The 14,953-nt window shown below is 38.3% G+C and overlaps 1 protein-coding gene across 1 annotated transcript in view; it reads left to right on the forward strand.

Annotated features, from left to right (window-relative positions):
• The window catches only part of ctnnbl1 (catenin, beta like 1), a 116,803-nt gene that overhangs the window by 11,469 nt on the left and 90,381 nt on the right, over positions 1 to 14,953 (forward strand). Inside the window, exons 3-5 of the mRNA XM_078418966.1 lie at positions 7,526 to 7,632; positions 9,324 to 9,463; positions 10,876 to 10,973. Of these exons, the coding sequence (XP_078275092.1) occupies positions 7,526 to 7,632; positions 9,324 to 9,463; positions 10,876 to 10,973 (345 nt within the window). The remainder of the gene's footprint in view (positions 1 to 7,525; positions 7,633 to 9,323; positions 9,464 to 10,875; positions 10,974 to 14,953) is intronic.

The raw sequence follows: 14,953 nt of genomic DNA on the forward strand, positions 1-14,953 counted from the left end.
GAAATTCTAAAAACGTGTGAAATGTCTTTGTAATTCCCTACATTATCAGAACACCTTTTACAGGCAATCGACGTCAAACTCATGCCATTATATCACTTTATGTGAGCTTGCTTGATCCATTTTGTTTTAAACCATATAACCATATAACAATTACAGCACGGAAACAGGCCCGTTCGGCCCTACCAGTCCACGCCGACCACTTTCTCTAGTCCACGCCGACCACTACCAGTCCACGCCGACCACTTTCTCTTAAAGGATCCAGCTTGCCATTAGTCAATATCTATATCACTTTAATGTAGACATTTCTTGCAAATTGCATCCTAATTTTAAACATTCACTTACTTGTATCTCAGTTTTACTGTTATTAACCTGGCAAACTTGGGACTTTGTTTGACTAGCAGATTTTCAGGATCACACGTAGTTCTGCTATAATGCGATAGATATGTTCCTAAAAAATCCTATAGAAAAATTGCATTATAAAAACAATTGTGTCAATCTGGAAAAGTGTTATTCCCCACAGGATTTTCTTCTTAATAACTGCGTGTTTGTTTTGTTACTGCAGGCTAAAATTACTAAAAACTGTGCGTTACATTATCTAATAGACTATCATTGGGCAAGTATGAGCAGCAGTAATTGCTCATTCATTTCAATGGCCTCCTGAGATGAACTAACAGACTGTTTTTAAGGGGTATTGGTGTCTGATTACAATTGGTGCATGGAGGTTATGTGGAAACATTTTTTTTCCCCAAGACTTCTTTTTCCAAGGCAGCATTTTTTATGCTTCTCAATTTCCAAATTAACTTTCAAGTGATTCTCTAGTTCTGGATCGTAATGGCATCATAACCAATTCACCAAAGTATTACAGTTAGCTTTTTCTTAATTTATCAATCACATTATGTCCAAGTCACAGTATGGAAATGTGTGCCATAGTATAACCTGTTCTTGAAAAACTACATGTATTTGATGTTGCTCCTACTTTGTTTCCCAGCACGCCTTTAGTTATATATTGCATAATATAATATAATGTTTGGAAACAGAACCGCACTAAGTTTACATGGAGGAGGATGTAGAACCTGGATGTGTCAATCCAGTCCACACAGTCCAGACACCTGGCTCTGGTTATACATCTGCCCACACTCCAAACTTCCCAATAGATACTCTTGGACAAATAAGTGAGCCAGATGCTGAACCATAAGGATTTCTTAAATATTAAGTTTCAGATTATCAACGTTTTACTGTATCCAGTCTTGTTCTTAATCTTTACCGCAAAATATTAAGGGGTTGAATATTTCAATAAGGTGCCTCTAATTATCTTAATCCAGACCGTCTTTGATTTTTTTGTAGCAAATATTTTGTTCAAGCTTTTTTTTCCTAATTGGCCATGTTCTTTTCGATCTATTGTGTACAGGTACAGTCCTGAACATTTTTAGTTTTATGTAATCTAGTAAATTATCATATCATTTTGTTCATTGTGTAGTCAAATAATTATCCTGCAGGAACTCTATTGTATAATTTTGGTTATATTACTTAGTATTATCTTACATTCTTAATAGCCTCAGTCAACATTTAAAAGCAAGATGAAACACTGGATATCTCTAATAAAAACAGGCAATGGAGGTAATCAGCAGGTTTAGGTCCTTTTTTGATGAAAGATTACCAGCCTGAAATGTCAAACTTGAATCTGATGCTGTCTGACCAGTTGGATATCTCCAGCATTTTGTTATTTGTGTTTTTCATGGTATGTTGTCCTCTGAGTCTGCTGTCCTTTCCCTCTAATAATATGTTCTATTAATTTAATTGTGAAATCATGTTGCAGGTTATCCCCAAGCAGATTTTAATTTTATTCATACAGCATTTTATTGGTCATCCAAGAGATTGTTTTAAAGATTCTTCAGGTGTAGAAGACATCGTCCTATGGTTCTTTGAACTATTGCAATTCTTGTGCTTTCTTGATGGTATTAATTGGGAATTTCAAGGTACTGTATTGATACAATGACAATAAAGACGTGATGAATTAACCCAAGGTCGGGATGGTATTGATTTGAAGAGCAACTTGAAGGAGATTATATTTCATTGGGTTGCTGGTCATGTTTCTTGTTGAAAAGAGCCCATACAGTCACAGTGCAGAAGATTACAAACTTTAACGCCAGAAGTGCTGGGATGGCTTGATTGTTGTGGAAGGAAAATAACTGCAGATGCTGGCACTAATCGAAGGTATCACAAAATGCTGAAGTAACTCAGCAAGTCAGGCAGCATCTAGGAGAGAGGGAATGGGTGACGTTCGGGGTCGAGACCCTTCCCTCTCTCCTAAATGCTGCCTGACCTGCTGAGTTACTCCAGCATTTTGTGATTGTTGTGGAAGATAGACACAAAAAGCTGGAGTAACTCAGAGGGACAGGCAGTTGAACTAATCTCCTTTGCTATATGTGATACATATCCCTCTGTTCCCTTCATATCATTGTGCCTATCTAAAAGCCTCTTAAATGCCACTATCGTATCTGCTTCCACTGCCACCCTGGCAGCACGGTCAAGACAACCATGGTTCTCTCCTTTAAATGTTGCTCATCTCACCATAAACCTATGTCCTCCAGTCTTTGATATTTCCACCCTGTGGAAAAACATTTTGACTGTCTACCCTATCTATTTTATATGCTTCTACCAGGTCTGCCATCAGCCTCTGGCGCTGCTGAGAAAACAATCCAAGTATGAAAGCAAGCATACCACATGCCTTCTTTACCTCTCTATCTACGTAACCATTTTGAAGATCCTTCTGTACATCAGTGCTGTTAAGGGCATTTTCATCAGCTGTCTACTTTCCCCTTACGTTCTTCCACCATAACCCCCTGACCAAGTCACTATGGACCCCATGCATCTTAATCTCCTGGATCAGCCTACTATTAGGAACTTTATCAATAAGCATAGATGAAAGAGCCATAGTTAACTATTTGTTTATATTCTTTCATCATCAATAATCTTTTTCTACAAGCAAGGAATGGTTCCAACTATAGAAAGATTTTCTGCTCAATGTTTCGGTATCAGAAGGACTCCTTGGTACCATTTTAAGTCAAATTGTATTTTGATATTGAGGCATAAATTTCCAAATTTCCAAATTTAATCCAGGTTCCATTCTCATTTTCCTTCACTGTCAATTTTTGGGTCAGTTTGGAGCTTTATTTTAAATTAATTGACTGCTAGAGCTTTAAAATATTATTAATGGCATGCCTCTGCCAAAATTAGTTCTCTGTGAGCATTCTACAGATCAAGCATGATTTTGGCACAAAATACTTTCACATATTGAGCAGGACAGTCCTAATAACTTGTAGCAGTGTAACAATCAGACCAGGACTTTGGATCTTAAAGGCACACTTCAAAGCAGCAAGACAACAAGAGTGAACATTATGGCTGCCATGGAAGAGAGTGAGGATGTAGCGACATTGGAGAGAATAATGTAGTACTTAGAGAGAGATTTGGAGAGTCTGGTATATGAGGTAAATACCATAGGGATCAGAATACAGCAAGCAGTGTCATTTGGGAAGGCAGGAGATGGTTGAATTCCTAACCTCCTGGGCTAGGACCATAGGTAAAAAATCATGACCTTACAAGGTTAATTCTTCAGTATTTGGGTGCCGCTTCTCATTTCTAGATGGTATCTTGGTCGGCATGGATCAGTTGGGCCGAAGAGACTATTTCTATGCTGTAGAGTTTATGATGCTTATTTATTGACATAAACAAAATTTAAACTTTCCATAACCTGAGATAATGCTCGCATTAAAGGCCATCAGGAGAGTGCCTGGGATATCGTATGATTGCCCTCTTAAGATTGGGAAAAGGCCTTTGGGATGTACTCGTAGCTGAAAGGAACATTATCTCCCTAATTATATTACCTCTCTCACTATTTTTCAGTCCCTGCAGTCTTCGCTCTCATTCACAGATGGTAAAACTATTTATATATTGGATAAATATTAGGACCAAGGTTCCTCCCTGGATCTCCACACTTGCCTCATTTGTGGTTTCATCCTACATCCTCTTGACGGATTGATTCTGCAATGTTTAATCCAAGGAGGTGACTGTTTTTTGAAGCATTGTATCATGGCAACTTTCCTCCTCCAAATAGGACTTCAGTTTATCCATTTTAAGCCAAAGTTCCTCAAACTGCAAATGTGATCACTGTTGTCTCAGTGATTTCCTTCTACTCCCACTAGCTAGAACTACAACATATCACAAGTCCTGCCAAGCCTTTTAATGATTATTTAATTTGTAATTAAGATCATCAACCAGTTATTTGTAAATTAATTATAACTTTGCCTTATCAATATTATAGTTTCAAGATGCCAGTTTTAGTTAAATGTATGGAGTAAATTATAATTAAGAGCAAACACCTTCAAAATGATGGAAAGAAAACTGCATTCTTAGCATTCAGATTTTTTCATACCTTTCATCACCAGATTAAAAATAAATCATACTGCACTTTCTTTAAATATGTAGCTGCACGTTATCCTTGCCTCAACAACATTCGTGCTCTGTGGGTACACGCTGTGATTTAGCAGAGCCCACAGATTTTTATTCCCAGGTTTCATAAATTCTTATGAGCAAATATTTTGTTCTTATTGAACTGTGAGATTCTGCCAGTGGGCAACTTGCTTCGCCGTGACATATGCATTGCTTCTGACCTACTCACCAGGCAGAGAGAGAGAGACTGTGATCCCATGGGCACAGACACTTTAGTATTGACAGCAGAAGCTTGTCCCGAATAATCTGAGAGTTGATTACTGGGTGAAAACATGGGAAGCTGTGTGCAGACAGTAATGAGGCATAATGTATATAGAGGTTGAAGTTGTGTAGTCTGGTTCGTAGCAGTTCAGAACGATCTCCTGGAGAGTTCAACTGTTAACTGGAGCAAGATTTCACCTACCTCTGCATGTTGGTTCGTGCAGTCTGGTAGCATTTGCCCTACAGCTAGACTGTGTCATCACTTGCCAAAAACTGACTGCAGCCAATCCATCATAGGCAAGGACATGGTCATTTCTGGTCCTTCCAAACAAAAGAATGGTCATAACAGGCTTTGGATGATAGTGCCAAGTCTTCAAAGCCTCCTTGGATGTCACTCTTTCAGAGATTCTACTCTTTAAGGGATGTCACAGTGCAAAGCAGAGTTAGGCAGATTATTATGGGTGAAAAGTTGATTTGGTGTGTAGGATACAGAGCTGTGGTAATAATCAGATTGCTTGTGATCTCACTAAATTGGGAAGCAAGCTCAGGGGGCCGAGTGGTGTACTTTATCTCCCAATCCTTATGTGCATGTGGCTGTCAAATGGGAATGGCTTCCCAAATGTCAGGAATCAGCTCTGAATAAAGGCTAAGAAACAGTAACATTCACTGTTGACTTCTGTTGCCGCATAGTTCCACTTTTCTGCTTTTTTCCCCATCTTTTTCCTGTTTTCTTGTTAATTCTTATGATTCTTATGATTCTTCTACAAGTTCCTTTGTCTCAGGCAAGGACTGAGCTCTCGTACAGCGAAGTTGTTCAGCATATAGAAAATTACAAAGTTTCCATGTGTTTGGTGATGTGTGTCAGAATCAATTATAGGGAGAAGTTGAAAAAGTTAGCTTTTTTCTTGGTAACAGGTGCATTGAGTTAAACAGAATAAAAATTGGCCGTTATTCCCAACTTGCCCATGCCGACCAAGATGCCCCACCTGCTGTGTTTTGCCCAAATCCTTCTAAATCTTTCCTATCCTTGCACCTGTAAAATGTATTTTAAATGTTATTGTAGTACGTGCCTCAACTACCTCCTCTGTCAGCTCGTCCATGTACCCACCTTCTTCTGTGTGGAAAAAGTTGTTCCTTGGGTTCCTATTAAATCTTTCTCCTCTCACCTTAAACCTATATCCTCTGATTCTTGATTCCCCTACTTTGGGTAAAAGACTGTTTCCCGCATGACCACATTATTTACCTGTAACACTACCTCCAAGGAGCAATACCAGCTATCTTAGATCTATCTGCTCCACAACACTTCCCAGAGCCCTGCCATTCACAGGTAGAGAAAAAATATTCTCTTTTGCAATTGGATCATAGGCTTTAATGTGTTAGTTTTCATGGGAGGATACTTGGATTGTGAGAAATAATTGCCAATCTATTTAAATATTTGTGTTATACTGCTCTGATATTTACTCCAATATGGCTGTCCTGTCTCTTCCTCCTGGTGTTTTATTCTCAATTATATTAATTGCCATTTCTAACTACGTTGCTGCCACATTTCTATTACTGCTACTACTTCATAATTATTGGTTAATTTAGTTTCCCAACATTCTATGGTACTTTGCATTTGAAACTTAACATGAAAAATTCAGAAACTAGTTTGTAGCTAAGATTTAGTTTTTGCAGAAATTCAAAGCCAGTCTAACCCTAAGACATCTGCTCTTTTATTAGGTAAAATTAGATCAGGATCAACCTCGTATTGATCATTCCGCTTGATATCATTATCTAAAGGAAAACCTATCAATCTCAGTCTTGACAATTTCAATTGATTGCAAGAAAAATCCATATGTTCACTTTCCATCATCCTCTGAATAGCAAAAGTAAGCCTTCCTTTCACTCTTATTTATTTGGAAGTTATGTGCTTTGCTGGCAAGAATATATTGCCTCGTTTAATCACCCTTGCAGAGATGGATTGGAGCTGCTTTTTGTTCTGAACCTGCAATTTATTGCTCTTGGATTGGAGGCTTTAGAATGTGATCCAACTTTGAAGGGGCAGTGATTGTACTCAGGATTGGGTCACTTGGTAGAGTTATTTGCATCACAAAGGAATGACGCAGAGATTGTCTCCAACGTGAAAAGATCTAATTCTTTATCCTTGACATTCAATGGTAGTCATGTATGCCACCATCAGCTCCTGGTGATCGCCATTGACTAGAAACAATCAACTGGAACAGCCACACGGAAATGTTTTCTCAAACTGTTACGTTACAATGCTGAGAATTGTATTCTGCATTCTGGTACCTTTCTCTTCACTGTACCTTTCATATTTGTGTTTAGCTTAATTGCTCCCATGTATAATATCTGATTTGATTTAGTAGCACACAAACAGAAAGCTTTTCACTGTACCTCAGTACACATGGCAATAATAACCCTAAACCAAACCTACTATGACTACAAGTACAGTTTAGATGCTTCAATAGGTATCACATGGCAAGTGACTTGCCTGACACCCCAAACCCTTTGCACATCTACAAGGCACAACGTGGGAACGAGTGCAGCAAATTGCTACTTTTATCGTGGATAAAATGCAACATGCAGTAGCTTTTGTGTTTACCATCTGTAAAATGCATTACATTTACTCGCCTGCGCTACTCTTGCAATTTACTGGTATCGGGTGGAAATATGTGAGTGTGTATTCCTTAATGGTCAGGTGTAAAAGAGACCCAGAAGACTAAGTTTGACTGACTAACTCGACTTTGATTGTATAGATATTTTAAAATCCAAAGAAATGTTTCTTTAGTGATGAAAATTGTTTCTTTTGCCTCAGGCTGAACCTTTGGATGAAAGCTCAGTGAAGAAGATGATCTTAACGTTTGAGAAAAGAGCGTATAAAAATCAGGAACTACGCATCAAATTCCCAGAGAACCCAGAGAAGTGCGTGTTATGTACTGATATTTAACAAACCATAATAATTTCTCCCTTTTCAAACATAATGTAAATAAAGTGGGGTTTGTATATGTCCTTTTTATATAATCTTTTGATCTTTTATTTTCACATTAACTCGGTCATCAGTTATTGTGCAGTCAGTTTATGTGAGTTACTCCTTGATTACAATAGTGATTATTCAGAGTTTGAATTGCACATCACCTGGGCAGTACAATAGCTATAATTGCTTTATCAGGCATTGATGGAACATCAGCAAAGAAAAAAATATTTTGTAATTTTTGCTATTGGTATTATGGGGAACAGAATTTCCCACAGCAGCTAATTACATCTTTCACTCCTTGTACAAGCACAATTGGATTGCTACCAGGTTGCTTCCATCATTATTTTTTTGAGTGCCAATGGTTGATGTTTGCCTAAGTTTGAGGTAGTACATGTCCATACAGACAACCCCCTCTGCGTTCTATCAGTAAGCCAGTTGTGAATTCATATGACCAAGTAACTGTTAATCCCGTGCATCTTAACTTTATCAAATGCCTTACTAAAATTCATGTAGTCCACCGATCACCTTCTCAAAAAAATTTGATCAAGTTAGTGAAACACGATTTGCCGTGTACAAAGCCATGCTGACTGTTCCCAATTACCCCATTCTCTTCTAAATGGAAGTACATTGTGTGCAGAATAATCCACTCCATTAGCTTCCCTACCACTGACATGAGGCTCACTGGTGTATAATTCCCTGGGTACCTGTACTTCCTTTCCTAAATAGAGGATTAACATTAGCTACAGGCGGGTAGTCTCTGGGACCACGCCTGTGGTTACAGAAGACACAAAGACCTTTGTCAAAGCTTCTGCAATCTCCTCTCTTGCCTCTCTCAATAGCCTGGAATGAATCTCCAGGTTTTAGGAAGTTATCCAAAATAACTCCCAGTACCATCACCTCTATAATCTCAAACTGAGCTTGCATATTAGTATTCTCCACACTCATCTCATTGTCCTTCATGTCCTTCTCCTTGATGAAAATAGATACAAGTACTCATCTAATACTTTGCCAACATCCCCAGACTCCAAGCACACATTTCCTTTGTTGTCCTTTAGTGGTCCTACCTTCTCCCTGGTTATCCTCTTGTTTTTAATATGTATAAAAATGTTGGGTCATTTTGTGTCATCCTTTGGCCCTTCTAATTACCCACGAGTTCTTTCCATTTATTATTTTCCTCAAAGGCCTTGTCTGATTCCATTCTCTTAAGCCTTGCAGACACTTCCTTTATCTTTTTGACCAATTTTACAACCTCTTTGGTCATCCAAGTTTCCCGTACTATGACATCCTTGTCGCTCCTCCTTACTGGAACATGCTGGTCCTGAAATTCGATCAACTGGTCTTTAAACAATTCCCACATGTCAGATGTGGACTTGCCCAATAACAATTGTTCCTCGTGTACCTTTCTGAGAACCTACATAATGATGTTGTACTAATGTGCTGTATGAATAGTGCTACTGTATAACAAAGTCCAAGATCAAAAAGTGATCAGTAAATTAACAGTGGGAATTGGGCCGTTTATCGAATTATCTGGATACTGAGAGCCTTTGATTTCTTGAAGGTTGTTTACAACATCCAATCAGTTATTCATTTTGTAATGCCCCCAAATTGTTTTAAATTTTATTTTCTGCTTGTCTTACAGGTTTATGGAGTCCGAGTTGGATTTGAATGATATTATACAGGAGATGCATGTGATTGCCACCATGCCAGATCTATACCACTTGCTTGTGGAGCTCAATGCTGTTCAGTCCCTGATTGGTCTTCTTGGCCATGAAAACACTGATATCTTTTAAATAATAGTTTAAAACAAAGCTATTTGGAACTTAGTGATGTGCATTTGCCATTCAGATTTTTTATATCTTAATGAATGGAAGTAATTCACAACATAACCTCAGAACTTCAGGGGCAGCACAGTGGCGCAGCAGTGGCATGGCTGCATTACTGCAGCAGAGACCCGGGTTTGATCCTGATTGTAGCGCAGCGGTAGAGTTGCTGCTTTACAGCGAATGCAGCGCCGGAGACTCAGGTTCGATCCTGACTACGGGTGCTGCACTGTAAGGAGTTTGTACGTTCTCCCCGTGACCTGCGTGGGTTTTCTCCGAGATCTTCGGTTTCCTCCCACACTCCAAAGACGTACAGGTATGTAGGTTAATTGGCTGGGTAAATGTAAAAATTGTCCCTAGTGGGTGTAGGATAGTGTTAATGTGCGGGGATCACTGGGCGGCACGGACTTGGAGGGCCGAAAAGGCCTGTTTCCGGCTGTATATATATGATATGATATGATACAGTTACCATCTGAGCGGAGTTTGTATGTTCTCCCTGTGGCCACATGGGTTTTCTCTGGGTGCTCCGGTTTCCTCCCACATTCCAAAGACGTGCAGGTTTGTAAGTTAATTGGCTTCTGTAAATTGCCCCTAGTGCATAGGATAGAACTAGGGTGCAGGTGGTTGCTGCTCGGTGGGCCACAGGGCCTGTTTCTATGCTGCATTTCTAAACTAACCTGGACTAACTAAAATAATATGTAGGTTATAAGATGTCGTCCAAGATGAGCAATAGTATACATCCTATGACTCATTTATTTTCAATAACTCGGACGATATCCCTGAGTGGAAAGGGATGCTTTATGTTGTAACCTGGGTAATGCAATAGCGCAGCTGGCAGAGCTGTTACCTGACAGGGTCAAGGATCTGGTTTCAATCTTAACCTCTGAAACTGTCTATGTTTGCAGGTTCTTCCCATGATCGCGTGTTTCCCCTTGTTGCACTGGTTTTCTGCCTCATCCCAAAGACAGCGTGCTGCTCGGGCAATTGGCTGCTGTAGGTTGCCCCCAGTGTGTGAGTGAATGGTAGGATCTCAGGGCGATAAAATCACAAACTAATTCTGCTTTTATTTTTTCTTGCTGGAAACACTAAGCAGGTCATTCAGCCTCTGTGGAAAGAGAAACGGTGTTAATGTTTCAGTTTAATGAAGAGCCTTTTATCTGAAATGTTACCTGCTTCTCGTTTTCGAGATGCTGCCTGTACAATTTTTCCAGTTGCTTTTCAGACTTCCACCAGAGACAGTTTTTGGATCTGCTCATCATCAGCCTGGTCTGTCCAAAAATATTAACAAAAATGAATGTTATTATTATTTAATAATGTTGCTTGTGTGCAGATTTTTAAATATACACAGAATGATCTTTAACAAATTTCTACATGTTTCCATTGCGGTGGTGGACCTCCTGCAGGAGCTTACAGATATAGATACCCTGCATGAGAGTGAAGAAGGAGCAGAAGTTATCATAGATGCTTTGGTGAGTGCAGTGATTTTCCTTTCCCTTTATAGATGCTTTGACAGTAGTCAGTTGATTGCTCAAAAAAATGTCTATTCCTTACCAAATATTTTTACTTGGGAGTTTTTTTTTGCCCTGTGCATTCGGGATTTTCCATACATTTCCCAATAGTATTCCGATTTTCTCTGCACTTGAAATGCCATTCCAAGTTTTATTGGAATCTTTAAATGAACATAGCTTTTGAGGCAGATACAAACAAATGTGAGAACACTTCAGTTTATATTAGGATGAGTTGAATTAAATGTGATTTCCCGGGGTTGATATTTATGATGGTTTTAAATTTGTATTCTGCTCTGGTTAGAATTAACTGCTCCAGATACCTTCCTGCCTTCCTATCCCCTGCAGAAAATTGCAAGAAATTTATACTTGGGTTTTATGATGAACACGGTTTATAAAGTGGCCTAATTTATAACTGAATGAAATTCTAGTAATGACATGAAAATCACAATTTAAAGACAACTTAATCAAAATACTCAGTTGTATTTTGATAGGCTTTACCTTAAAAGTTCTAAAAAAAAAATGCCCTTCTGACATCCATATTCAGTTTTACTTTGGCAGACCTATGTTTGAAGTACACTTCAATTCTTGAAATGAATAAAATAATGATGGTTTCCCTAAATTTATAGGCTGTATGTGAATTTTGTTTATTCATTATGAATTTGCCGATTTGTTGAGCGCAGTCGAAAGAAAAGATCTAGATTTTTATTATGGGTCTCTCCAATATTCCTCATTGGGTGGGGGAGAGTGAACTTGAATATTAAAATATTTTTGGATATAAAAGAACACGCCTTGCTGGAGCCACTCAATGGGTGAGGCAGCATCCCTGGAGAACATGGATTGGTTATGTTTTGGATTGGCACCTTTCTTCAGACTGTTATTACAGTTTTCGATATATTTTAGCTTATCTTGGGGCTGCAAATATGGAAGGAATCAGATTGTCAGGAAGAAGGGTGTATCCTTAACTTGATACTGAGTGCTGCGAGGTCCTTCCCATTCAAGTGTTTGACATTAAGTCACAGTGACACGTTAGAGAATAGGATAGATATTTTGTGCATAATAAGACCACAAAACAATGAAAAATATAATTTCACTGCTTTTTTAATTAAAATGATTGATGAATATTGATTATTCCATCTCAAAATATTCTTGTTCTTCAAATTATGTTCTGAGTTCGATAACATTTGCTTGAATAGAGAGATAGATCTTCTATATAATATTTCATTTCAATGAACTGCATTGCCAGTACTGCTGCATTTTATGCTTAAGACTCGTAGCTGACACCTGTTTGGACAATGGGAAGAGTTAGCATACAGCTCTATGAAAGATGAAGTGGCAAGGAGGTTAGATAGTGGAGGAGAATGGGGAAAGAAGCATCCTTGTGGAAACGAGGAGCTGCAGATGCTGGTTTACCAAGGAAAGACACAAACTGCTGGAGGAACTCTCGGTCAGCTAGCACACCTGGAGAAAATGGACAGGTGACTTTTCAGGTCGCGACCCTTCTGATGACTGAATCAGTCTGAAGAAGGGTTCCATCCCGAAAGATCACCTGTCCATTTTCTCTAGAAATGCTGCCTGACCCAATGGTTTACTCCAGCATATTGTGTCTTTCCTCCATAAGAAACATCTTGTTCTGTTCAGGGTTTGCTGGATTTTTTAACGTGGTTGCAATGTAAATGGACTGATGAATGCAAATTCTTGGAGGAAGTAAGATAATAGTAGTGTTTGAATAGGACAGAGCTTTGGAATCTAACATAATTTAAAGCCAAAAAGGTTGAGAGAACTTGGGCTGAGAGATAAAGGTAGGACCCGGATAAACGTGGAGAGGCAAGTTATGTGGGATTGTAAGTGAAATGGTATTTATGTAAGAATGATGTGTCTTTGTAAGCTTTGCATTGAATGACATTTAGTTATTCGTAATGATTTGAAGGATGCTGCTATTAAAGCTGTTTTTACTCAAAATGGACGACGTAGCCAATAAATCACCAATATTCTAAGCATTTCTGCTCTAATTTGCACCTGGGTCTGTCATTTGCATGTCTGTCACACTATTCCAAGCTTTGTTATGGGAAGAGATTACCATTCGGGGAAGAGTAATGTTCAAGCAATTCTCCGGCATCCAGCACCCACTATTCCCCTGGATGCTGGATGGCTGAGAGTTTACTGTACTTTAAGTTGTTAAAATGTTGATTTTTTTTTCTGGTGTAATTTCAATCATGAAAATAGTTCGAATTACATAAAATTAAATTGATGTGACATTGTTTTGACTGAATGTTAGAAACGTTTGTCTCTTGAATGGAGTAGGTTGCAAACTACTGGGCATTCCATTACATAGTTATAGATCGTTAATGTGCCACCCCTCAGGACCTTCATTGCAATGTTAGGTCTTGCTTAAGATGCACTTTCTAGTCTATTGCACATCCTCTTTTATTAAAGACATTTTATATGGCACCAATTCCAGTTTGATTTGCAGTCATGATAAGTAATTTCATTGGCTTGAGCTGATTGCATAACATTGTAGGAGTCTTGTGGGTTTGTAAAACCCACTTGGTATGTGCAATGTTATAAATATTTTGAGTTGTTTGAGCTAGTATTTCATCAATATAATGGTAAATGTGACATTTTTACAAATGATGTCTCAGAAAAAGATCATAGTTTTAAAAGAAATAATTTGATAACTATTTGAATATTCTAACCTAATATATTGAAATAGTTTTAATTCTGCATAATTGGCCCTCCAAAATCAAGGATCAAGTTAATTTAGAATGTTAGAGATGCAAATTCAGAGTAAGCTCCTTTATTGATTTGTGAAAAAAACATTATAATCAGATAATGTCTTTGTTCTAAACTGTTTACTTGTCAGCATATTCTGTGGTGTGTGCTGGCTCAGTGTATCAGCACAAAATCATTTGTGAAGGCAAACTAAAATTCATTCAGGGTTGGCTGTTTATTACCTAGATGTAAAACGGAAGAGAAAATGAAGAATGAATTGTGCATTTAAAAACTGATTCAATTAAGTCATCTAGTAGTAAAAACATACATTTATTAAAACAGTGATTTTCTTCTCAATGTGATTTGTGTAATAAATTTACAATAATATTAAAGTTTGACAATTTAAACTTGGAAAAAGTTTAAATTCAGCAAATTGAGCAGGGGACTCTAGGCATATTGTAATCAAAAATTTGTAGCAGAAGCAGTGACTAAACAATAAGAACCCATGAGAAAGAGTGTTCTGGCATTCCCATGAAAGGAAAGAAAGTGTATTGAATACTTGGGTCTTCAAGGATAACAAAAAATTGAGAGGTGAAAGTGAGTCAGGAAAAAATGCAGCAACTACGAAATTCATATTGCAAAATGGTGATCATTTTCCAATGTTCAATAGATTCAGGATTAGTTCCTGGATTGGAGGATAGCTAATGTTATCCCACTTTTCAAGAAAGGAGCGAGAGAGAAAAAAACGGGGAATTACAGACCAGTTAGCCTGACATCGGTGGTGGGGAAGATGCTGGAGTCAATTATTAAAGAGGTAATAACAGTGCATTTGGATATCAGTAAAAGGATAAGTCCAAGTCAGCATGGATTTATGAAAGGGAAATCATGCTTGACTAATCTTCTGGAATTTTTTGAGGATGTGACAAGTAAATGGATAAAGGGGAGCCAGTGGATGTAGTGTATCTAGACTTTCAGAAAGCCTTTAATAAGATGTCACACGGGAGATTGGTGAGCAAAATGAGAGCACATGGTATTGGGGGTAGGGTGTTGACATGGATAGAGAATTGGTTGGCAGACAGGAAGCAAAGAGTAGGAGTAAACGGGTCCTTTTCAGAATGACAGGCAGTGGCGAGTGGAGTGCCGCAAGGCTCGATGTTGGGGCCGCAAATGTTTACCATATATATTAATGATTTGGATGAAGTAATTAGAAGTAACACTAGCAAGTTTGCAGA

This window comes from Rhinoraja longicauda, chromosome 22, assembly GCF_053455715.1.
Source record: "Rhinoraja longicauda isolate Sanriku21f chromosome 22, sRhiLon1.1, whole genome shotgun sequence".
NCBI lineage: Eukaryota > Metazoa > Chordata > Chondrichthyes > Rajiformes > Arhynchobatidae > Rhinoraja > Rhinoraja longicauda.